General features: G+C 38.1%; 1 protein-coding gene across 4 annotated transcripts in view; it reads left to right on the top strand.

The window, feature by feature from the left end:
* The first annotated feature begins 908 nt into the window (after positions 1 to 908).
* Positions 909 to 27,335, top strand: part of LOC108699412 (serine/threonine-protein kinase DCLK2) — a 67,454-nt gene continuing 41,027 nt past the window's right edge. For all 4 annotated transcript variants that reach the window (XR_001932776.2, XR_001932775.2, XM_018231489.2 and 1 more), the window contains exons 1-2: positions 909 to 1,978; positions 17,517 to 17,851. Coding sequence is in view for 2 of the 4 variants with exons in the window: in XM_018231489.2 (XP_018086978.1) it covers positions 1,558 to 1,978; positions 17,517 to 17,851 (756 nt within the window). In the remaining 2 variants the exon portion in view is untranslated. The remainder of the gene's footprint in view (positions 1,979 to 17,516; positions 17,852 to 27,335) is intronic.

Here is a 27,335-nt window from a genome sequence, read left to right as displayed (position 1 = left end):
GAATTGCTCCACCCATGCCCAAAGAGACCTGTCTACTCTTTGGAGCATGTGGCAAATCGCCTGTTTACCTGCCCTAGTTCCAGGCCTGTTTGGTACCTGTCTATTGAACACAAAGGCATAGGTTGCATTTCCCTCAGGATACATTAACGAGTGAGATATACGTAGGATTCGGTAAAGCACCAAAGCTGCATTTTCCTCAGGCTACATTAACGAGTAACCGATCGACCTCAGCTTCTCAAATCCTTTTTCTTTTTTTTTAAGCTTGGAACAGAAAACTGTCCTCATTAAGCAATTTGCCAAGGTCAATATCAGGCTGATGCTAGGCAAACCCCAAAAAGGGTTCTGTATGGGGTAAAAAGACCCAAGTTGATGGTAAGGTAAGGGCAAGGTGCTAGATGGGGAACCCCTGGCCTGAAGTAGATACCTACAGGGCCAGATTTCACTGGCGGGCGCCCCTAGGCCTTTCAGTCCTAGCCTCCCGCACCACTCTATGGATTGTAGGTGCTCCGGAGCACTGGGGAGCTGCGTGCCCTAGGCCCGGGCCTTTTTGGCCTCGCCACAAATCCGGGCTGGATACCTGGGTAGCTTAGAAGGACAACCCCTGAAAGAAAAAGGGGCAGCCAAATGGAAGGTGATGATAGATAGATAGATAGATACCTTTTATCACATTACCTACAGCCTCAGCCATTAGATAAAGTATTATTACAAAGTACATACAGATCACAACCTGTAAAACGCTAAGACTCTCCGTCTTTATTATCAAAACTGCAGTTTATGCGTCTGAATAAATGACATTTCTCAGCCAGAAGTACCTTTACTATTAACCAAACGCTGCAGCAAATGAGACGGGTGTAGCATGAATATGACGCTCATATGGCAGTTGCAAGTGGTGATGGATGTCTCAGCACACAGTGTATCCCTATGACTGCGGTACAACTGGAACCTTTTGCAGAAGAGTCAGTGACGTCAGAGGGCGTGGCCTAGATGCTCTTTGGGTTCTCCTACACAGCTGAAAAAGGACCAATCGTGTGGCGGGGGTGTTGGTTGCTGCCACAATCGGCGTTATCTGCATATGAAGCGGCGTTATCGTGCTGGAAGCGGCTCTTGCTGAAAGGCCAACTGGTTTCCCTATTGTGGGCGGCTGCCGGGTTGTGCGACTCAAGAGGCAATTTTAAAGCGGTGTCCGAGCTGAGTAGAAATTCCATGCGTCCCTGGCAAAAGGAAGAGCCATTGATATAAGTGCCACTGTGAGAGGCTGAGGGCAGGAAGCAGAGTGAGCGAGGCATGAGGATTGGGCTCCAGCCTTATGTGAAGGGAACGCTCTCGTATCCGCAAGGAATAAGCAGCAGGGGGGATGCTGCTCCCTGAAAGGACTCAAGGGGGTGTGCCATTGAATTGTGCGGGGGTGAGCCCGGCGCTGAACATCTCTCAGCTGTACCACATGCCTGTCACAATCCCAGCGCTTTAATTGATTGTATCGTTCCGTCACCGCCGCAGCGTTTGCTGGGATAGCGTCCGCTAGTGAGTGAGCTCGCCCAGGCTCTGACATACGTGACAATGGCGAGCGCCCGGAGCATCGAGCTGGAGCACTTCGAGGAAAGGAACAAAAAGCAGAGACAGTCCCGGGGGGGTCGCGGAGGGCAAAGCACAAGCTCTAGCGGCTCTGGGCAAAGGGGCAATCACGGCCTCATTCCCAGCCCCGCGCACAGCGCCCACTGCAGCTTCTACCGCACCCGCACCCTGCAGGCGCTCAGCTCGGAAAGGAAGGCCAAGAAGGTGCGATTCTACCGCAACGGAGACCGCTACTTTAAGGGCTTACCCTACGCCGTGTCCGCGGAGCGTTTCAGGTCTTTGGATGCTCTGCTCATTGAACTCACCCGCTCGCTTAGCGACAATGTCAGCCTCCCGCAGGGGGTGCGCTGTATCTATACACTGGATGGCACCAAGAAGATTGGCAGTTTGGAGGAGCTGCAGGAAGGTAATGCTGTTCTTTATGTCCTTGCACCCCCCATTCCCATATACACAGTCAGTAGCCCATGGGCAACCTAAAGGCCTCCTACACACTACAGTCTGCAGCTGCATTGTCATCTGAGTCTATAGCAGCCGGCCATTGCTTCAATCCAATAGAATGTGTGAGTGTATCTATTGATCAGAGCCCAGGAGTTTAGCCCAACCTTACCAGCCATGGACCAGTTTGCTTTGGAGAAATAGAATCCAATTTTACTGGCTACCCAAGATATACAACTGATTATCCACAGGGACAAATGGTCAGCTATTGGTATTAAGTGTATGGGCAAATGTCTGTGTGCTCCTGCAGCCTATAGATCAAAGTGCATTGCAAGGAGTGTGAGGCTGTTCAGTACTGGACCAGTGATCCCAATATTCCCAAGTCAAGTCATCTGTTGGTCTAGTATTATGTTTTGCACCATCATTTTAACTGCAACTGCAGTTGATGGCTTGGGGACCACACAGTACAAATGATGATAAAGTTAGGCCACTAATTTGTATGAAATATATGTGCGGAGACAGCAGATGAAAAGGTATTCGACAAGAAATCCATGAAGTTTATTTTGTGAATGTGGAGTATGGCAGATTCCATCTCTGAATTGTGTCCGTTTCTGTTACAATCACAGGCGTAACTATAACCTTTTTTGAGGTGTTGGGTCATAAAGATGGGGCTTCTACCCTAGAGGAGGCCCCTTTGATAGAAAAATTCGGATGCACAGAATTCTTTTCCTTAATTTTGGATTTGGCCAAATCCTCCACAAATGTCAAACGCCAATTCCAAACCTAATATTGAAAATACAATACACCATCTAAAAAGTTGCAATGGAGGGCCACAGGTTCAGCATTTCTAATTTGTTTTCATCTTTCTTTCTCATATTGGTGGCCTCAGCTTTTTTTTTGTTTTTGCATTGCCTGAATCCTCTTTATTTCTAAACTGTGGCCATGGATACCATTATTTCAGTTATAGGCCTGCTTATATAATAGTCTGAACAGTATTTATCGTGATAGTAAAGTGATTAGCACAAGAGCCTGAGACAGACACCTACATATGTCCATCTTATTTGTGACCTTTTTCTACTGCTTTAAATAATGACTCTGCAGGTTTTTCCACACATAGAGACAGAGAGAATCATGCCAATCAATACTGGGAAAGCCTGACGAGTACAGGAGTTCTTGTCCCGAAAGAGATTAAGGCATCAGAGCAATTAGGCTAGCAGGATTACATAGCAATGTTGTAACATCTATATGTTTTTGATTAGGAAATTCCAATTTTACTCAATGAATTCTGTTTTTTTTATTAATCTTCAAGTGGTTGTTGCTAAGTGTCATGGTGGTGACATGGTAAAATATAACCATCACCATGATTTGCCATGTTGTTTTCGCCCACAAAATATATATATATATATTTTTATTTTTTTTCTTTAAATTTAACTTTAGAGTGCAAATTAAATTTGTAAAAGGGAAACATGGTGCAAGAAAACACATGTGTTTATGTATGAGGTTTAGGTGCCTAGAGCTATACCTGCTTGCAGCAGGAAAAAATCTGTGATTTCTTTGGGATAGGAGTTCCCCTGAAGTGCAGAAAGGTAATCAACCACCAGACTGGACTGGAAGAGTAGAGAAGTGACTGGAAGCTTTTAGGCACAGATGGGATGACTGGAGATGCTTGACAATACCACACAGACAAATAACAAAGCCTCTTAATCTGTCAATCAATAGGCTAAACAGCAGCTGCAAAGCATTTAGTGAAAGCGTCCAGAAAGGTGGGTGGACCTAACCAATTATTATTAGAAGGAAAAGTTAACTCTTACGATAATAAATGGGTACTCAGACTCTACAGTCACACAAGGTATCAGTTAATTGTAATGAAAAGAGAAAAAGAAAGAAAAGAACCTTGTTTTGTAACTGTATCAAATGCTACACCTCTGTAGTTCAACCACTTCTCTCCAAAAATAGTTTCAATTCGTTGTATAGTTTAGAAAAGTATACCCTTAATTATTGCAGTAATCCGAATTGAAACTATGTTGGTAATCTTTAAGGTAAACTGATAACACCAGATTAGCAAGTTACAATGTTGCTTATTGTTAAGGTCTAGTGAATTTAACTCCTCTCTACTGGATATGGCAATTCATGTGCAACATTCACCTTCAAACACCTTTTAATAATGATTCTAATAAGGAAACAACTTTACAGTTGGTATCATTTGTTATTTTATTCCGGTTTGACCCACACAGTCGATAACCAATTAAACTAAAAATTAAGAGTTGATTACTCCCTATTCAATCACTTATAATTTAAGGTGCCGTTTATCTTATAAGGATTCCAAATTCATTGAATCCACTCTCAATATTCTTAATCAATTTAACCAATAAAAGGTTTACTATTGTAATTCATTAAAATGTATAATATAAAGTGACCTGTGCAAACAATTCAATGTTGAATAATTCTGATGTGCTCTGATTAATAAAGTGCCATGTGCAATTAATTAATTCACCATTCCATTAAAGGAAAACTATACCCCCCAAACAATGTAGGTCTCTATTAAAAGATACTGAGTAAAACAGCTCATGTGTAAAACCATGCTTCATGTAAATGAACCATTATCATAATAATATACGTTTTTTAGTAGTATGTGCCATTGGGTAATCATAAATAGAAAATTGCCATTTTAAAAAATAAGGGCCGCCCCCTGAGATCGTAAGATTCACTGTGCACACATACAAGCCACATGTAAGGTCACATGAGCCAATTAACAGACAGAGTTCTGCCTTTTGCTTCCTCACTTCTTCCTGTTACAGTTAGTGTTGTAGTATTTCTGGTCAGATGATCTCTGAGGCAGCACAGATAGAGTCACGAAATGGTGGTTCAAGGCATGAGATGTAAAAGGGCAATATTTATGTAAATATATATTCCAGTTTGGTAAGATTCTTTAATATGCCACTTAATATGATATGAACTATCTGTTGCTTAAGTATTCATTTTGGGGGTATAGTTTTCCTTTAAGTGGCTTGTGCATAAATTAATTAAAATCTAGGAGTTAATCACTATGGTCAAAACCTCCTGGTTATCAACCTCTTAATTAAAAGTTGAGAAAAGTGAAATTGTATAGAGGGTGGAGTTGCTCCCAAGAATATAACTATAGTTTTTTCTAAGTCCCTAGGAGCACCACAAAGATGTAGAACGACAGGACCTGTAGGGCTGCGGTCTCAAATGTACCTTTCTATCTGTTTGAAAGAGGCTATCATAACCTACAAAACCGCAAACCCCACAGTCCTTAGAAGAGAAAATAGATGAGTAAAAGAGTCTGAGAATATTAAAAGGATTTTTTGTTTCAATCCCGCCCCACCATCCGGTGGTTTAAAGCTAAAAACAAGGAGACCGTCAGTTGCCCTGACGCACGTTTCACAATTCGCTTTTTCAAAAGGCAATTAATTACAAAAGGCAATCGCTTTCAATTCGGATTACTGCAATAATTAAGGGTATCCTTTTCTAAACTATACAACGAATTGAAACTATTTTTGGAGAGAAGTGGTTGAACTACAGAGGTGTAGCATTTGATACAGTTACAAAACAAGGTTCTTTTCTTTCTTTTTCTCTTTTCATTACAAGACCTAACCAATTAGACATTTTTATAAAATGCCTAATTTTTAGAAAATGCCTAATTTTTAGTTTTATGACCATTTCCACTAATGTTTTGATATCCTTATATGTGTAAAAGGAAATGATACTCCCCTTTTTGATATTGATGATTCAGTTGGGTTTATGTATTAAAGGTGCATAAACGCTATTGGAACCTCCAATAGATATAAGAAAAAAATCTTCTCACAGACATAGCTTATTCAGTAGATCAAAAGGAAGCCACAAGTCTTATCTCTGGTCATGATGGACTCTTGAAGTATGTGGGTTCTCGATTTCATTATAGTCAGTTTGTATGTTGTCCTATGTTTGAATGGATTTTTGTGCATTCTGGGCTCTGGTCACTTTAGTTTAACTTCCACACTCCCCAGAACATACTGGCAGGTTTAATAGCTATTAATAAAATTGATCGTTGTGTTTGTAAATGCAATTGAAACCTTAGTTTGTAAGTTACACTAAGGCAGGGGCTGATGTATAACCTCTGTAAAACACTGGAATATGTTGGCTCAATATCAATAAAGGTATAGGCCAAAGGTCCCCATAAACACAAAGATTTCTCTTTGGTGAATGTCCTATTTTAGTGCAATCCAACCAATCTGTCAAATTATCGTGACGTAAGTGAGAATCGAACGATTGCGCATCTCCAATTTTTCGTTCCACATCTGTCAAAAAATTCATCGGCCAGGTTAAAAAATTTTGATCGGTCACAGTGAAATCTATCTATGTTTAAAGGGCCAAGCAGGCAGCTACCCTCAGTTTTCCTGGTGTCAAGTAGACAACATTGCTTAAAATAGTCTTTTTAGTTGATGGACAAATTGTACATTTAAATGATCCTTTCAAGATAAGCTTGGTCTAACGATAACAAAAAGATCTTTTAAAAATCTTTACATCTATCACCATCTTTAGAGCAGTAGGGCAAAATCAGACTGGAGGCAGCTATTGTAAATCATAGAATACTTGAACAGAGTTCAGAGTAAGGAGGTTTGCAGAATTACCTTGAGTCCATTACTTACATTGTGCCATTTGCTTGTTTTGCTTGAAACCTTCTGAAATTGCACCTACACATAACAGTACAGAGCCTAAGTTTTAAGCATTTCAATGTAATAGATGAAAAGTCTTGCAGATGCTTACACCTGTGCAACTGGCCCTGCAGAAGTAAGGGGTTTGACAAGGGAAGGTAATACAAAATGGCAAGGGGCTTTAACCAAATAAACAATGTACATCAAAAAGATTTAAGAAATTAACAATATATATCAAAATAGATTTTTAGGACTTCAGATTAAAATTTTCATTCAGATGCTTTATGTCCACCCTAAGACTTTTTATGCACAATATTTTGTTTGGCTGGTCCACTTACTGTTCATAGAGAAGGATTTTGAGGAAAATTACATTGTGCTATTTCTATGAGCAAACTCACAAAGCATTTACTTACTTGTTCAATTTCCTTTTTTTCAGTTCAGTTTTTTCCAGATTTTTCACAAGAAATAGACTTTTTCCATTTTTTTGTGTGACCATTTAATATTGAAGTGTAAAGGTTAATTTTTCATTTAAAGCAGGGGTCGTAAACCTTTCTAAATTGATACATTTAGTTGATACATTTCTTATCTTTGTCCCTGCTGAGCAGAATCCATGAGTTTCATTACAGGCAGCTGTTAGAATTGATACAATAGTTGCTAATACTCCAGACATGCTGCTGAAAAATGTATCAACTAAATGTTGCAAAATTGTAACAGTTTAGAGTGCAACTGAATTAATGAGCTGAGAGACACCAGAGGCAGGAATATTAAAAAGATTTCTTTATTTCAGGGAAACAAGCTGAAAACAGTTGGACTAAAAAATTTGGAAGGTGAACAACACCTTTAAATATACAGTTAGGCCCATAAATATTTGTACAGAGACAATTTTTTTCTAATTTTGGTTCTGAACATTACCACAATGAATTTTAAATAAAACCACTAAGATGCAGTTGAACTGCAGTCTTTCAGCTTTAATTCAGTGAGTTGAACAAAAAGATTGCATAAACATGTGAGGAAATAAAGCCTTTTTTTAACACAATCACTTCATTTCAGGGGCTCAAAAGTAATTGGCCCAGGGGCTCAAAAGTAATTGGACACTGACTCAAAGGCTATTTCATGGGCAGGTGTGGGTAATTCCTTCGTTATATCATTATCAATGAAGCAGATAAAAGCCATGGAGTTGATTTGAGGGGGGGGGGTGCTTGTATGTGGACGATTTTGCTGTGAACAAACAACATGCAGTCAAAGGAGCTCTCCATGCAGGTGAAACAAGACATTCTTAAGATGCAAAAAACAGAAATATCTGAGAAATTGCTACAATATTAGGAGTGGCAAAATCTACAGTTTGGTACATCCGGAGAAAGAATGAAAGAAAGCACTGGTGAACTCAGCAACGCAAAAAGACCTGGACGTCCACAGAAGACAACAACGGTGGATGATCGCAGAATCATTTTCATGGTGAAGAGAAACCCCTTCAGAACAGCCAAACAACACTCTCCAGGAGGTAGGCATATCAATATACAAGTCTACCATAAAGAGAAGACTGCGTGAAAGTAAATGCAGAGGGATCACTGCAAGGTTCAAGCCACTCATAAGCATCAAGAATAGAAAGGCTAGATTGGACTTTGCTTTAAAAAAAACATATAAAAAAGCCAGCGCAGTTCTGGAAAAACATTCTTTGGACAGATGAAACCAAGATCAACCTCTACCAGAATGATGGCAAGAAAAAAGTATGGAGAAGGCGTGGAACAGCTCATGATCCAAAACATACCACATCATCTGTTAAACATGGAGGAGGCAGTGTGATGGCTTGGGCGTGTATGGCTGCCAGTGGCACTGGGACACTAGTGTTTATCCATGATGTGACACAGGACAGAAGCAGCCGAATGAATTCTGAGGTGTTCAGAGACATACTGTCTGCTCAAATTCAGTTAAATGCAGTCAAATTGATTGGGAGGTGTTTCATAATACAGATGGACAATGACCTAAAACATACAGCCAAAACAATCCAGGAGTTTATTAAAGCAAAGAAGTAGAATATTCTTGAACGGCCAAGTCAGTGACCTGATCTGAACCCAATTGAGCATGCATTTCACTTGTTGAAGACTAAACTTCGGACAGAAAGGCCCACAAACAAACAGCAACTGAAAGCGGCTGCAGTAAAGGCCTGGCAGAGCATTAAAAAGGAGGAAACCCAGAATCTGGTGATGTCCGTGAGTTCAAGACTTCAGGCTGTCATTGCCAGCAATAGGTTTTCAACCAAGTATTACAAATTAACATTTTATTTTCAGTTTTTTAATTTTCTAATTACTTTTGAGCCCCTGAAATAAAGTGATTGTGTTAAAAAAAGGTTTTAGTTCCTCACATTTTTATGCAATCTTTTTGTTCAACTGCATCTGAGTTGTTTCATTTGAAATTTATTGGTAATGTACAGAACCAAAATGAGAAAAAAGTTGTCTCTGTCCAAATATTTATGGGCCTAATTGTCCATACAGGGAGGAATCCAGTATAAAAGTACATCATACATATGCATTACCATGTTTAGACAGGACAGCTAAGGAAGTTATTCCCTTTAATAAATTAACAGGCAATTTTATACTCAGTTTCTCTTCAGTATCCAGGCCCCAAAAAGCATTCCAGGCAATTCATTTAGTCATAAAAAATTCAGTGACTGGTGCTGTGAAGTAAGGAATGTATAATATTCTTATTATAGCCAATACATGCATTGTACATATAAAGTAGCATGGTAAGCAATTAAATGTAAGGTTTCCCGGTAATTGCAGGTAGAAACATTCATCATTTTTCTAAAATAAATAATGCAGGTGTTTGGTAACTGACCAGTCTGCAGATTCTCTGAAGCAGAGGTAAATGTGAGTAGTTAATTGTAAGGGAATACTGGACCATAAATAATTTGTTTTAACAAGAACTCAAGTTTCCCAGCCTGATAATTCTAGCTTCATTTGTAATGACTGGTGCCGCTAGATAAATTACACACAATTTTATGTCTGTTTGAGATGTTAAAGGAGATGTCCACCAATATTTTTACAGTGGGGATATTTTTTTTAAATAAACACTGTTTTTTGTTATGTTAAAATGCCATACCATTTTAATTTAGTGTTCACAACATCTCTGATTGGCTACCATCAGAGTAGATCAATTAACTTTATCCTTAACAGTGGGCAATATTTCCTATATAATGATGATCATAATTCTTTATGGATAATAGAAAGGTTCGGAATGGGCCAGCTTTTTTGGTGCAATTCTACTTCTCTAATATTATTATTTTTAACACGTATTTATAAAGCACCACTTGTACATATTTACCTTTGCCTAAGCAGCCATTGTGTCTCTGGCATCCTGACCACAACCTTCCTTATCCCCACACAGACCTTCTGTTGTGTTTATAATTCCACTGCAAGAAGGTCGAAGTTAGGGAAGCCTTTGTTTCCGGGGCCCTTGTATCATGTAATTGAAACCATGACCAGATGAACAGGCTGTAAAAGGTAAAGTACATAGCAAGGACAGCTCAGAAAATGCTGTGCCCCACAGCTATTGCCTACTGCTCAATTCTGCAGGATAAATTGAGTGTACTGTGTTCCTTTAAATCTCCTAAAACTAACCTTGTTTCTGTAATGATATAAATACATAGTATCTATACAGTTATAGGGTTTTCCAGATAAGAATTAATTCTGTAATTTGGATCACCATACCTTAAGTCTGCTAAACATCATATGGACATTAAATAAACCCAATAGGATTCTACCACCAATATATATACCCTGCAGCTTATCAAGTACAAGGTACTGTTTTATTATTACAGGAGAAATTTAAATATTAATACAATACAATAAATAAGTATTAGAATCATTTGCTTAAAAAAGACTCTATGGGATGTGGCCTTCCCACAGTTCTACAGCTTTCTAAATACCAGTTTTCCAGATAAAGGGATCCCATACCATAATAAAAAAATTGACTGTGTCTTTAGTTCAATATCTGCTTTGCTTCTGCAGAAGAGAGATATACATTGCCATTTAAAGCTGCCAAAAGCAAGCTAGAATTGCAGCAATTGCAAGGGAGCCAAAGATTTCTGATCAGTATGAGGCAGTTGGCACAGCTACCTTATATTTCAGCAGCTGCCTTTGTGCTCCCCACCCTTTCTGTTTCCAAGAAATTATACATATTTGTTTTATTATTGAGTGAACTTTTACCTTAGTTATTTGCCTTAGTTATTTTCTTTTTCTTTGTTTTTGTGCTAAAGATTATATCTATGTTGTTTTTATTTCCTATAAAGCACCCTAAGATCAGAAATAGCCATAGTTCCAATCCGTTTCTAGATTTATAACTATTTCTAGATGTTTTCAAACACTTTAGAAAATAGTCTGAATTGCCTTGCATGTAGGGACAGTATGAGAATCTCATACCTTCCAACATTGTGGAAGTAAAGAGAGGGACAAACATTTTTGACTATGCCCCTTTCTGTGGCCACACCCCCTAATTAACATGTTCATTTTACACAATTTGGCAGGTTATGAAAGTTTGAAAATAATTCTCCTTATCTAAACTGTTTTTTTGTGTCTCAAAATTGTTACAAAGTATCTTATTTGCACCTATTAGCTGTTCTGTGCTCTCTGCTAAAAGTCAATTAAGTTAGAAACTGTTTCTTTTTCTGGCTGTTCAGTGCAGAGAAAATAGGGACTTTTCAGTACAAATGAGGGACTGCAGGTTGAGCTGTCAAAAGTGGGACTGTCCCTCCGAAAAAGGTACAGTTGGGAGGAATGGAATCTGCTGTATTATGGAAGTGAAAAGGTTTCTCTGAGATACTGAAAGCATTCATGACTATGGTGCGCACAGTAATATCCTGGTGGTGTTTTTCTTCCAGAATGCACCCATGCAGCTTGTCATTTATCAAATGCTCATTATCTGTATGAATGTTTTCTTTTCTTGTGGGCGTTTTCCATCAAGGGTAATGGCATGCCATGATATTTGCAGTGTTATCTGATTTATTGCTCAGCTCCTGGCTTGTCCTGCTTAGTGACATGCATATATTAATATAAAAAAATTCAGTTCTCAAATGCTGCACTCATGTCATCACGGGAAGGGTGACCAAACACATACTTCCCAACTGTCCCACTTTTCGTGGGACAGTCCAGTTTCTCAGTGCACATCCCGTTGCTCCTCTTTGGTTTTTCCCTGCAGCTTTCTGCATCTCAAGGAAAAAAAATCCAAGATAGATGTTCATTCCACTGTGGAACACACTGCAGTCTTTTATTATTTTACATGAGTTTAAGCAGAGGGAGGCAGAAAGACAATCAAGCAGCAAACATTAGGAAAGAATAATTCAGGTTTTGGTATTCTGTTTGCACAAGTGTTGGTGAGGTAATGCTTCAATTTAAAAATTTATGGTGCACAGCAGATCTTTTTGTCATCCTTCCTATTTTTCTAATATTGGGAGGTATGCACTACTGTGTGCCATTACCCTTAATTAAATAACAGCCTAATTGGTTGCTTTGAGAATAGACCCACTGTGCCAGAGAAGTCCTGTGTGCTTGGAAAAGGATGCAGAAACTTAAGACAGGGAGCAGTCCAAACTTGTTTTTCCTCAAAAAGCCATAAACCCTCCAGTTGGAAGGCTTATAGTCCTTCTGTCCTTCCACTGTTATATTACTGTTCTGGGCTTAGGGGTGACGGAGTAGCATCCCCAAGCCCAACTGAGCACTGACATCTTCAGCAAAATGATAGCTGTCTGACAGGGAGACGATACTTGCAAGAAGATACAATGCAAAATAACACTGTTTCTTAGTGTACAATATTTAGAGTACCTTGTTCCTGTCAAATTAATGACATGATGCAGTGCTGGCAGTCAGTGGTTCTGCTGAAGCTGTCATAACACTGTGAAGGGTTAGGAATGTTATTCCAGAGCTTACTGCATAACAGCAGAAGATGAAGGACACCATAAGAAGGAAAGCATCAGTTTGGAGAAGACTCCAGCAGAGAGAATTAAGCAGTAAGTCCCAGCTCTGCATTGATATAGTATGATTTGGGTTTTTTCAGGAAATGAACAGCATTTTGCCGCAGTTTTGCATTAGAGTTTTTTAGTTATTTTAACACTTAATAAATCTTGCATTTCTAGAGTTTTTTTTTTTTTTTAAACTTGTTTTTATTGCAAGTGGTAAAGCAAAATCACAAGAAATAGTTGTAAATGTTGTCATAAAGCAGGCAATACAGTGATTATGATAACAAATATAAAACATTCAAACAATTTTCAAAACAGTCAGCTCAATTACAGGAAATGATATGGGAAATGGATCCTATGGGGGGGGGGTTTAGGTAAGAGGTCAATAGTCTGTTAATCTGATGATTCCTGGGAGGCGCTGTATCAAGGTGCAACTGATCTTGTTGCATGGTTGCTAAATATCGGGATGATTCCACGATCAAAGGGTGATTTGCCAGAGATTCCATGTCATACCATGATGTATGTCTGAAGGTATAAACTGTAAGACATTTGATATGTTGCGGGAGGTGTGTAATGTAGGTCGACCAAATCGTGAAAATTTTTTGGGTATTATGTTCTTTCCTAGTCATGGTTTCCAACCAGTCCATGTGAAAAATATGGTGCAATTTTTGTTTCACCAACGCCAGTGGTGGGGGGTCAGTGTTTAGCCATTGTTGTAGAATGGTTTTCCTGGCTCCCGCAGTCAGTCTACCCAATAGGTGTTTATCGGGTTTCGCGATTTGAGTAAATGATGTGGTGTTGCTGAACAAAGCCCATTTTATGTGTGTTTGGAGAGGTTTCCCTATCATCTGTGCACCATAGGAAATGACTTCCTCCCAAAAGGGTTGTATCAAAGAACATGACCATATAGTGTGTAATAAGTTCGCTTTAGGAGTGTGGCATCTCAAACATTTATCGGAGGAGAGATTACCCATTTTAAATCGTCTAGCTGGGGTGAGATATGAATTATGTAAAATTTGTAGCGACATTTCTTGATACCTGCTTGCTGGAAGTAGTGCCATAATTTTGCTGTGTTGTTTCAGAATGTCTGATTCCGTGGAATTTGGTATGTCTGCAATCCAGTTAAAGTTGGGTTTATCTACGTTACCTACGTCCATTAATGGTTTAATAGTTTGGTAAATATGTGAGGTTGTGAGTTTCTTATTTCTATTTTTCCAGAGTTGGTTGAATATGTTATTTTTGTCGTTGTGCGTCAGAAGTCGTAGCGTTGCATTTGCAAAGTGAATGATCTGCAGACTTAGGTACATATGAGTACGTACAAATGGAAAATTTTCTGTAAGTTTATTTAAAGAGAGTATTGAATAGGTATTATCGAGTAAATCATGGATGTTATGTAAGCCGTTTGTACTCCATTGGTATAGAACGGGATATACCCGGAAGGAAATTTTTGTTGTCTATCCACGATAGATAAGGGGAAACGTAAGGTGAAATACTATGTCGTTTCCTGACCGAGTGCCAGGCTTTGTATGTGTCCAGGAATAATGGGTTATCTCTGATTCGAGGTGGAATGTTCTGAAAAGGTGTGTGTAGTAAATGGTTGAGGGAGCAATTATCCGATTGATATTGGTCTAGAGAGAGTGTCGTGTAGAGGTCTCTATTGAGAATCCAGTCCCCTGCGAAGAAGGGCCGCTTAGTTGTAGGCTTTAATATCGGGGAAGTTAAGACCCCCTAGATTTTTGGGTTGCTGTAGTTTAAAGAGAATGATACGTGAGCGTCTTTTATTCCATATGAAAGATCGGAATATTTGGTTTAGTCGTTTTTGATCTGTCGGTTTAATATAGTAAGGTAGCATCTGTAGTGGGTATAAAAGTTTAGGGAATAGGATCATTTTAATAAAATCTATTCTGCCCAGGAAAGATAGGGTAATATGTTTCCATTGTAACGTTTCCCGTTGTATATCGTCAATTATCTTCCTTATGTTTAAGGAGTAAAGATCTTTATAATGTGAGGGGAATCTGATTCCCAAATATTTAATGTTTTGTTTTGTTTTCTTGAAAGGGAAATGTGACGGCCAATCCGTGTTTTTTGTATGGTGTAGTTGGAGAGCAGCTGATTTGTCTAAATTGATTTGAAATCCTGCAATGGCACCAAATCTCTGTATAATTTTCAAAAGGACGGGTATTTCCGTTTTTGGGCGGTTGACAAAAAGCAGAATATCATCAGCAAAAGCTGTTACTTTAAGATTCATATGACCAATTTGTATCCCCTGTAATTGTTGATCATTCAATATATGTCGCAACAGTGGCATTTCTAGAGTTGTAAAGAAATAAAAAACACAACTTTTTAGAGAAAAAATACATGAAAAAAATAGTTGTTAATAAATCGACCCATTAGAGCAGTGATCCCCAACATATTGCTCTCTGACCCCTTGGATGCTGTGCCCAGTGGCCTCAAAGCAGGTGCTTATTTTTGAATTCCAGGTTTGAAGGCAAGCTTTGGTTAAATAAAAAACATGTTTACTGGCAAATAGAGTCTTCTGTAGGCTGCAAGTCCACATGGGGCTACCAGTATCCCATCACGACTCATATAGCACCCCTGGGATTCTTTTGCATGTTTATGTTACTCTCCTATTTTTTCTGTATTGGATCCACTTTTATTCAGTTTGTTCATTAATTATGCAGGCGAAAATACAGTGTTACTGAAATTGGCTCTTAGCTCAACATTTATTCAGCAACTGGTCCAACTGCTATCTTGGAATCAGGAAGAAATATTTATCCATTCTGAGGCAAATTCTGAGATGTTTCAGATGGGGTTTTCACCTTATTGTTGATCATCTATTAGCTAGTCAGCTTTCATTTAGACATCAAGGTTTAACTTGACTGATGTGTGTATTTTTTCAATGTTTCTTACTATGTTGAGTTTTTATTTTACAGCATTTCCATATTGATTGTACTTCAGCTTCCTTCTCCGAATGCTAATAGAAAACTTTTGCTATTTCTTGATTTTCATGTACAGCACAACTGTTATTTTACCCAGACTTAAGCTTTGCATCAATAATCTTGGTTCCTGAGTGAGTAATACAGGCCTGCTTGTGCCATTACTGAGAGAAGAAGCCTGTAGAGTGCAGGTATACAAGCCTTTAGTGTGGAGCTCTGCAAATAATGAGAAGGAGGTAGGAAGCAAGGCAAGTTGGTAGTACCATCCTCCTCATTTTTAAATGATTCTATTTTCTGGCTACAAGGCTGAAGAATGGGTACTTGCCTATTAATGTGTTTTAGGATTACTTGCACTTAAAAATGTTGCTTCTTTCTTGATCCATGATACGTCTTTGGTTTGAAATGGCACGTTACCCATAGGTAAGAACTTTATATGGAAAGTATTGAGTGTTCATTGAAAGCTAGGTTTTGGGCAAGCAGTTGCACAAAGACATACCCCAATCCAATACATGGTTTAAATTATACTGGTACCAGCTAAGTTGGGCAGGAGGACTCCATGTGATACATAATGGTACTGTATGTTGTTAGAGATTGTACAACGTGCAGTGCTTTCAGCTGTTGTTGGACACAGGCCAGAATATTTTAGGTGATTCTCGGACTTGGAGAGCAATAGCTTGAGGCCACAAGTTTATCCCATATAAATACCTAGCATGCTGTGTGCTGAATGTACAGACATATAGATAGTAGCATGGGGGATATTGAATTCCTAGGAGAGCTTGGCAGGTGTTGACTTAAGCTTTCATGTGAAAGAAATATGCAAAGGAGTTGGGGAACAGCACTTACATCATCACTTTTCACTTGCAAAGATCTGAAAAAAATCATGAAAATAAATAATTTATAATTATATGATCATGAATGGAGCTCCTCTTTCAGCAGATTTGTAGATGTTCCAAACTTTCATAAATGTCATAAAATCGCTGCTAATTCGACTGGCACCTCATAAATAGTAAATTTATTTATTTTTCCTGAACTAGAGCCAAAATGTTAGATAATCCTTTGGAATCAGTGCAGTAGATCTTGTCTCACTGATTACAGAAAACCAGCCTGAAAGAAACTGCGTATAACTGTTACACAATAATGGCCAATAGCTGTCTCATTGTCACATCCTGTTTAAATATCAGGCGGAATTCTTGGTCCATAGCCACTTAAGACTAGTGAGTCAAGCATGTGAGTATTCACAAGGAAAAATACTCAATATTCAATTCAGGAACTCCAATAAAATCTTTTCAACTAAAAAAAAATAATCCAGATTTAAATGCAGGATTGTGTTAAAGCATTAAAGAAATACTATTGTTGCAATACTGATACTTTACACATTATGGGGCATATTTATTATGCAGTGTAAAAAACGGCGGGATAATTCACCACACATAACCAGGCTTCAACTGTACATTTTTAAGAGTTTTTTTAGAGTGATTTCCACCAGAAGGAATGTAAAATAATGACAGCAAATCTGGTGCTCTCGTGGAGTAAACTAAAACACACCTTGAAAAATTCTCCATTTATTTTACACAGCTTTTTATAACAGCTTTTTCTTCAAATTTTGTTTTACACAGCATAATAAATAGGGCCCTAAGTGTGATCTATTCTTTGGGACTGAAATTACATGTTTATCAAGAGACAAACAGCCATGCATCATGTGTATTATTAATCTGGCAACCCCAACTTTGCACTGTGTTGTAACTTATATAAATGATAGTTATGTTTATGAACAACTAATCACAGCTTTTTGGGACTTGAATTAGCGTATGTTCTACATATCTTGGCTGTAATAAAATATCTGACTGTACCTTTCATTATGTAACTCAGAAATCATCATGAACACCAAGAAATGTCTGTAGATGTGGAGATGATTTGTGCATTGCAACTATACACTCACTGTTTATAATTAATTTATTTAAATCCTAGGTGAAAGTTATGTCTGTGCCTCGAACGAGCCATTTCGCAAAGTGGATTATAATAGAAATGTCAGTCCGAACTGGTCTGTAAATGTAAGAACTGGATCTGGTCGATCTCTGTCTGCTTTAATGACTTTGAAAAACGAGATGAAAGAGAGCAAAGATTACATCAAACCCAAGCTGGTCACTGTTATTCGAAGTGGGTCGAAGCCCCGCAAAGCTGTGAGAATCCTTCTAAATAAGAAGACAGCCCATTCCTTTGAACAGGTCCTCACAGACATCACAGAAGCTATAAAACTAGATTCTGGGGTTGTCAAGAGATTGTGTACTCTAGATGGAAAACAGGTAAGCGGGAGCACCTGACTTTCTATTTTCCCAATTTTCACTTAAAGACAAGGAAAGAAACTAAAGAAGTAGACTAGAAATGTTGTACATTATGTTTTGGGCTTCTGTACCAGCCCAAGGCAAACCCAGCAGTTTGGCAGGGAAGATCTGTGCCTCCAAAGATGCCCCGGTAGCTCCCCATTTCTTTTCTGCTGATTCACTGCACCTGCTGCTGTCACTTACTGAGCTTAGGGACCCACTCACAATACACAGTACACATAGAATATAAATGTTACAATATAAAGCTGATTAGTAATTGATATGGATAATTAATACATGTCAGCACAGAAACCAGTGCAACTAGCACCAGAATTTTCTGCTTGAAAATTTGTGACCACCCCTAAGCTTAGCTTCTCAACAGCTGCTGAGAGCCCACTGATCATTAGGGATGTAGTGAACCGCCGTTTTGGTGTTCGCGAACGCCGTTCGCGAACACCGGCAAAAAATGCGAACGGTTCGCGAACCGTTCGCGAGCTTCGAACACCCGCAAAATCGTTCGATTCGAACGTTCGAAGGATTTTTCGTTCGATTCGAACGTTTGAAGGATTTTCATTGTTCGATCGAAGGATTTTCATTCGAATCGAACGGTCGATGGATTTTAATCGTTCGAACGAATGGAAATCGTTCGAACGAATGGAAATCGTTCGATTTTAGCGGTCGAATGGTCGCGAACTCAAATTGCGAACTTTCCCAAACGTTCGCGAACATTAGGCGGACGCGAACGGTCGAAGTTCGCGCGAACAAGTTCGCAGGCGAACTGTTCGCTACATCCCTACTGATCATGTGAGTGTTGCAGACACTTTCCAAGATGGTGACCCCCTGTGACAAGTTTGAAGTCCTGGATCATTCCTTCAAAATTAAGAAATCTGTGCAGTCTTGCTCAATCTGAATCTCCAGGTTATTTCAAATCTGTAATCTGTATAAATTACATTCTGGATTCAGTGCCTTATTAAAGCAAAAATAGTTCTCATATCTAACCTCTACACCACTGCTTGTCAAAGCCTGCCATTTAGATTGTTTATACAGCTTCACTTAGCATTTGCTAGATGATATCCATGCCCACACTCTTCTAATCTATCTTTTTGTTTCCATTTTGACCAGTGACCCTCTATAAGAGATTATATTACTTTTGTTGTGATTATAGCTTTATATTAAACAGTCTTGTTTATTCGTTTACAACCGGTTTGTTATTTTCGCTCCTAGTTAAACTTTCGCAGGTCTTCTAAAAATAAAGTAACTTTTGTAGATATAACCCTATCACCATCTTTTTTTTTACTTAAAATAAACTAGCCAAACCGCTATAAGATATACATTTTCAAGTGTAGGCATACGTATCTAAATATCAAGGAAACAGCACTTTATTTTTTTATGCAGCCACATATTTACAGTATAATTTCAGAGTAAAAACTGTCAGTTTTAAATGACATTGAACATCCCCCTGAGTCAGGGGAAGACTTAGTTGGGCTATGGCTCTGAGACATTTTGCATATGTAAAAGCCTCTCTGGAAGAAGTACCACAGAAGGCCAGAGACAAAGAAGCCATAACATGTAGTGAGGATTTTTGTTGGATCGAATGCTCAATATGTCACTTATTTAAAGGGGTTGTTTATCGTTAAGTTAAATTTTCATATGATGTAGAGAGTTATATTCTGAGACAATTAGTAGTTCGTTTTCATATTCACTTTATTATTTGTGATTTTTGGGTTATTTAGCTCTTTATTCTGAGCTCTCCAATTTGAAATTTCAGCAGTCTGGTTGCTAGGGTCCATATTGCCCTAGTAACCATGCATTTATTTGAATAAGAGACTGGAATATGAATATTAGACTGCCTGAATTTAATGACGAGTTATAAAAAGGAGCAATAACTATTACAGAGCATTTGTTTTTACATGGGACCAGTGATTCCAATTTGAAAGCTGGAAAGAGTCAGAAGAAGAAGGCAAATAATTCAAAAACTATATATAAAAAAAATAATGAAGACCAGTTGAAAAGTTGCTTAGAATTAGTCATACTATAATATACTAAAAGTTAAGTTAAAAGTGAACCACTCCTTTAATGGGTTTCCAGATTAAAAATCCTATCCTTGTATTTCACCATCTTCAGACAGCAGCTACACTTTCCATACAGCTGTAATCGAACATTGACCAGTTATTATCTGTGCATTATATATGGTTATTATAAAACAGGTGACGCAACCTCCTTCAGTAGCATTATCTCCTCTGACATTGCAGTATTGCAGAAAACATTCCATGATAGTGTTTAATAATTCAATTTCAGGTTAACGCTCCAAAGAATTTGTATACACAATCACAGACACTGCATTATTAACTATTCGGTTACATTTTTTTTTGTTTTGGTTTAGATGTTAGATTTATACAAATTGCACAGTGCTTTTATAGTTTCTGGGGGATGGCACGATAAGTTAGAAGCACAGTTAAGGTATGTTTTTTTTGTCAGCTGGAAAAGAAAGAACGTGACTGTATAATTAGCTAACAACGGTTAAAAGACAATGACTCATTTTAACTATGGCGTACTCCTAATAATAAAATGGTGTAGATTTTGCATTATATAAATTCATTTATATATGTAGGAGAAAAAAAAGCAATTTACTGGGAGTTTAGTATGCAACAAGATATGTTGTCAGAACAAGTAGTGTTTGAATATTCAGATAAGTTTAGCTTGTTATTTAGTATGTATGTATTCCTAGCCTAACCCAACTGACATTTTAAATATGTAGATGGAGCAGACCATTCATCCATTAGAACTATGTTGTGCACCCTGAAGCTCCCGCTTATAGATACACATATCAAGATAAAGATTACCTATGACTGTGTATATAATTGTACAGTGGACAGGAATATAAAGTGGCAGTAAGCTTTAATGATGCATGTTCTATATTTCTCAACATAATTCGGAACAGTGCTGCTGAAAGGAGGTCAGCCTGTCACATAATTCACCTGAATGCCACTTAATTATGCATCATCATTATCTCAATTCTTGAGTGGTCTTTCAGGCATACTCTTAAGCTGATTGTCAAATACAAGAGTCCTCTGCACTCAACCCATTATCAATATATTTAAGACAGCGACATTTTGTGCATACTGCTACTAAAAAATGCCTTACCCTTTAAACAAAACAGGGATTGTTTGTCCATATATTGCAATATATTTAAGCTGGCCAACTACGTCAAAGTCATCCCATATCTGGCCTCTTAAGCTGGCCATAGATGCAAAGATTTGATCGTTCGAATCCTCAAATGATCGGACTTCCCCCATCTCCCGACCTGCCACTAACCATTCCGATCAAATAAAGTAGTTAAAGAACAAAAGTTATGTCCGACAAAGCTAGTGACAGTCTCCCACTGAAAATCTGTTGGCAGCCGACAGAAATATTTTAACCTGTCCGATCGACCAAACGACCAATCTCCGTGGGACGAAAAATGTCGGGACTCTCCACACATGGTCCGAAAATCGTACGAATCCTCGATTCCTATGATCAGATCTTTGCGTCTATGGCCAGCTTTATGTATATAGCAATCCATTTCTAGTTGTGGTGAGTTCTAATTCCTCCTAATGAGTTGGACAAAGTGACTTTTCTGTGTGTACAGGTGTTTATGGTAAACTTATTATGATCAGAAATTGTGACCAGATATATTAATTACCAGTAGATTATTATGACAGGAGTAGCTGCACAATATACACACGTATACATATTCCCCTAGAAAATATTGCTTTCATGGTTGGTATTGCACTTTTTACTTGCTGCAAAATCATTTAAAAAGTGTAGGGAAATTATAAAATGATTAGGGTTGGAAGGAAATTGGAGGAGTGGTTGGCTCCAGTGAACATATCCCTAATGATACCTAGACATTATTCACCATTGTCCGCAATATTGTTTCTTTTTCAGTGTCCTATAAGGGTGATGGAGAGGTGCAGACCCACAGACAGTGTTTCCATAATACTGTGCTCTTTTTGGATGGACACGCATAATTTAGTACCTACTCCTCTGCACCTCGCTACTGTGTAAGTGGCCAAAAGAAAATTTGAGGGACACGATTTAAAGGAGAAGTAAAGCTACCGAGGCAGTTTATTTCCAATAGATTAACTACAATAGTGCAAGCTAGAATGCTATATTTATTCTGTAGAATGCTTAACCATACCTGAGTAACCTGTTCTAGAAACTCTCTCTCTGTTTGTTTAGGATAGCAGCTACCATATTAGCTTGGTGTGGCATCACTTCCTGCCTGAGTCTCTCCCTGCTCACTCATAGCTCTCGGCTCAGATTACAGTAGGGAGGGGAGGAGGATGGAGGAAAAAGGGAGAGGGAGCGAGGAGCAAACTGAGCATGCTCAAGCCCTAGTCCTGGAGGTTTAAGCTGAAAACAGAAAGTCTGATACAGAAGCCCATGTGTACACAATAGAATGACAGAAATGCTGTGTTTCTTTTGACAGAGGACTCAGAGCAGTATTACTGTGAGGGTTTACTGGTATATTTATTAAGATCTTTTTAATAAAGCTTACTTGCTTTAAACCTTTCCTACTCCTTTAAGGTGGCAATACATGTTACAATTACCATCTTTCCTGCAGCCATTGGTTCATTTTTGTTAATTTTCTCTACTCACTTTAAGAGCTGAATTGACAAAATAGAAACAGTACAAATCTACCTCAATCTGACAATTCAGCATTAACATTCTGCAGACATTTGGGCTCCTTCAAAGACACCAGATAAAAATGTTCTATGCTGTCCAATCAACGAGACAACCGATCCAAGGCTTTTGCCGATATATGTTGCCTCATCTCCCACCCTACACGCACCAAATATCAATTCAGTTTAGTGCTTATTGCAGGAACTTTTGTTGCTGTGAATAGTGCTGGGAGATCTGAAGAAAAAGATGAGTACAGGCATGCTATTCTAACTTCATTCACACAGTAAATGCCAGTTCAGTAGGAGTTTTTTTTTATAGCTACAGGGTATCACTAACACACTTGTAAATGAAGTGTATTAAAACAAGAGCAGATGGAAACGTTGTAGTTAGTGTCTGTATGAATCATGGCCAAGTTTATGATACTTAGGATACAAAATCATCAGGCAATGCTCTTTGTGAGAAGTAAGACATTTGTTTTTCTCTTTAGAAAGTCAGATGTGATATTTGTTCATTTGGCTCTAAATTATTTGTGAATATGTTGGGATTCTAAAAATACATGTTATTAATCATAATAATAATAATAGTAATATATGTGCTTCAAGTAAATATGCTTTTTCATGTGCAAGTAAATGTACCTGCTGCTAATTCTGTTGTTACAACTTTGACTTGGGAGCAGTGCCAACTTTGACTGTGGTGAGAAATGCAGTTACCCACATAAATACGGAGATTCGTGTTTCCCCCGTTTAGTTAATTAATTCAAAAAATCCAACCTCAATCTATTATTTATTGATAAACATTAGCAAAGCATCACTTTGGTGCAGGAGACTGGGTGAATTTAGGTATTGCACTTGTCTGTTGGTAAAATTAGCAAATTTATAAACAAACGTAGTTTTATTCTTCTGCATTTTGAGATTTTACACATCATTATTGTAGATGTAGGACTTGATGATAACATTCTTATTCTATAAAGGTTGTAAAAACACATTGTGAAATCCTCAATGCATGGTGTCTATTTTCTGCAGGAAAATCATTGGCAGCTTTAAAGGAATAGTAACATCAAAAAATAAAAGCGTTTTAAAGTAATCAAAGTGTAATGCAGTATTGCCCTGCATGGGTGAAACTGATCTATTTGCTTCAGAAACACTACTATTGTTTATATGAATAAGTTACTGTGTAGCAATGGGGGCAGCCATTCAAAGGAGAAAAGGCTCAGGTCACACAGCAGATACAGATAAGCTCTGTAGAACATAATGGTGTTATCTGTTACCTGTTACCTGTGCCATTAGCCCTTTTTCATTTTCCATCATTGCTACACAACAGTTTGTTTATATGAACTATAGTATTGTTTCTGAAGCAAACAGATCTGTTTTACCAACAGCACTTTAATTTTTTAGTGTTACTGTTCTTTTAAGGATATAAAGGGATTCTGTCATGATTTTACACTGAAAATAATTTACTCTACAATATAAAACTTCATTCCTGAACCTGAACCATTCCTGAAGTGTATCTTTTTTAAGTTGTAATATTGGTGTGTAGGCAGCCATCTTAGGTCATTTTGCCTGGTCATGTGCTTTCAGAAAGAACCCACACTTTAAGATGGAACTGCTTTCTGGCAGGCTGTTGCTTCTCCTACTCAATGTAACTGAATGTGTCGCAGTGGAACCTGGATTTTAACTATTGAGTGCTGTTCTTAGACTTACCAGGCAGCTGTTATCTTGTGTTAGGGAGCTGCTACCTGGTTATCTTCCCATTGTTCTGTTGTTAGGCTGCTGGGGGGGAGGGAGGGGTGATATCACTCCAACTTGCAGTACAGCAGTAAAGAGTGACTGAAGTTTGTCAGAGCACAAGTCACATGACTAGGGACAGCAGGGAAACTGACAATATGTCCAGCCCCAGCCTCCAGATTTTAAAATTAAATAAAAAAATCTGTTTGCTCTTTTGAGAAATGGATTTCAGTGCAGAATTCTGCTGGAGCAGCTTATTAACTGATGTGTTTTGAAAAAAACTTTTTTCCCATGACAGTATCCCTTTAAGGAAAGCATAAGACAGAGTGAGAGATATATTGATATCTGAACTGGTCAGATACAAGAAGTTTACATTTTTTATTTAACCTTTTCACTGCCAAGTACGTATGTGCTGGCAGAAAAATGCTCTGACTGCCAAGCAGGTAGTACCTACGTGCTGTGCAGTAAAGGGCTCCCTCACTCATTTGCCACTATGCAAGCGAGTCCTATGCACCCCAAACTCCTAGGCAACAAGCCAGGGGGGCTGCCACCTCGGTCCAGTAAGACAATCATCTGTTACCTCCTACTCACAGGATCCATCGCAAGACCTGACCTCCAGTGTCCCCAGTGCCACCTAATCACTTCCTGCTGTGTAGTCTCTGCGATTCTGCACCCTCCAACGCTGCCAAGGGCCCCCCTGCACACATTTATACATGAACATGCATTTACACATACACAGTACACGTTACTACTTTGCACTTTTGTACATATTTATGCACTCACATACACATATACACACACATATACACACACATTTACAAACTTTTTAGAGCTTTACACACATGCATAGGCATGGCCTACAAGAGCGGGGGCCCATCGGGTTCTTTCACTGTGTCCCGCCGGCCTAGTCCGTCCCTGATTCTGACCGCTAACCACGCTGTCAGATCAGTTATTTCATTGATTTGCCTAATTGTATTTGATTATTGTGATTTTATTGCAGTTTTTTTTTTTAGGGGGCACATAATACATAGTCAGGGGCTTTGTTCACAGAAGGCGATTCATATGCACTATTTTAATTTGGGGTCCGCACATGCCAATTGCTTTGATATATCGATTGGGCATCAAACTGTTCAGAAGGCCCTTGGTGTTCATATTTAGGATGTTTCCCAATTGTATGTAAGAAATTGTGTGAGATAAATTCTGCTAATTGCAATAAATGTAGGCTATTGTCAGAAATGTCATAAATGCTGCCTTTAGTGTAGCTTTGCAGTATGGTAGTTGATGTAGAAAGATATAATTACCCATTTTGGATTTGTCAGAATGTATACTTTCCAAAAAGATATTATTTTTATGGGTCACCATACCTTATTGTTGCTTTTACCACACATAAAACTGCCAGTGTGTTTATAAGTTAGGGTAAATGTAAGCCATCAAATAAGTATGCACAAGGTAGATTTTGGGGTCTTTACATGCCATGTACTTCAATAAACTTATATACTTATATACATTGTGCATTTATATTTAGGGTGTTTTATATTGGTACCTAAGGATATGTGGTAGATAAGATGCTGCAAATTGGATGCCTTGAGGTGATTTTCCCAAATGTCACCAAAATCACCAACTTTAGGAAAGCTTTGCAGCTTGGCTAAACGTCTGTTTACTGCAAAGTACCATTTTGGATTTTGGGGAATTTGTACTTTCCAAAAATATATGGCTGTCTGAGGTGAAGCCTATAACTTTTTAGAGAAGTGGAATTACAGGAAAATTCTAGCATATTTTGAAAGCTTTCGTTGTCTTGAACAAAATGATATATTGTTTTTCTGGTTAAACTAAAAGACCCCCCCCTTGGGAAAAGCCCCTAAAGTGAAAATGTTCAAAATGGTCTGGCAATAAAGATATCAAATTGGCTGGAAGTGAAAGGGTTGAATGAATAATTTTCCTTGCTTTGGATACTGGATTGTTGCTTTACCCCAGACTGCCAGATTCATTTAACTCACACACTAGGTTATTTTCATATTATGATTTTAACATATATAGTGTATTTGAATGTTAATAATTCTATTTCATTTTTGGCCAGTTACTGTCTTTTATTTATTCCACCTTTTTAATAACTTGTATTGATTGGTGCTTAAATCTGTCATACAGTACCATCTGTCATTTCTGAGCCAAATCACACTGATTGTGAGCATATCCTGTTGAGTATACAGTGTGTCCCATGGAGCATTTGGCTAATTAGTGTAGTAAAACCTGTGATTTTACTGCAGCTGTCATGTACTGTTTTGCTTTTTGCATCCCTAATGAACATGTGTTGCCTTTAATCAATTTTCTACCTATATAAAACACTATACAGTCAACATATGTAAATGTTAACGTATCTTAACATTGCACACAAATTGTCAAACTGTACAAAAGCGGCAGCAAAATTGTGTTTGTGTGCATATCTATCTATATATTGCAGAGCAAGTGAATCTGCATGACTCAGGTCTTAGTATGAAACATCTTCAATTTTTTATTGTGGAGACTGCACCCAGGAAACATTATCATATACCTTACTCGAGAGCCTGCCCATTTGGGTTTGATGTGGAACCGGCTTTTCAGTCTTCGTTACACATCATCATCATGCACCCAAGCTGATTTATTGATCTTCCCGTTGCGAGTGCTAGCTTTTTCCTGTATGTATGTATGTATATATATATATATATATATATATATATATATATATATATATATATATATATATATTTCTATGAATTGCAACATCTAGCAGATTTAATAAATGTGTTAAAATTTAACAATTGGGGAAATTGCTGGAAATCCTTCTTGATTCACCAGATTGATATATAATAAATAAGCCCCATATCAGTATCTTCATCTAGATAAATAGCATCATAATAAGCATAATATTTATTGAAACTAAAATACAGAACATTTCAATAGCTGCTTTTATTCAGCCCATTTGATATATCCACTTGCATTCTTATTTGGAACAGAATCTTAATCATTTTATGTATGTGGAAGTGCAAACAACCGTAACCTCCCAAATTAGTTTCCATATTTGTTGAACTTGTGGGTGACAA

This window comes from Xenopus laevis, chromosome 1L (genome assembly GCF_017654675.1).
Source record: "Xenopus laevis strain J_2021 chromosome 1L, Xenopus_laevis_v10.1, whole genome shotgun sequence".
Classification (NCBI taxonomy): Eukaryota; Metazoa; Chordata; class Amphibia; order Anura; family Pipidae; genus Xenopus; species Xenopus laevis.
Note: the sequence above shows the minus strand (reverse complement) of the source record. Positions and strands in the feature narration are given on the sequence as shown.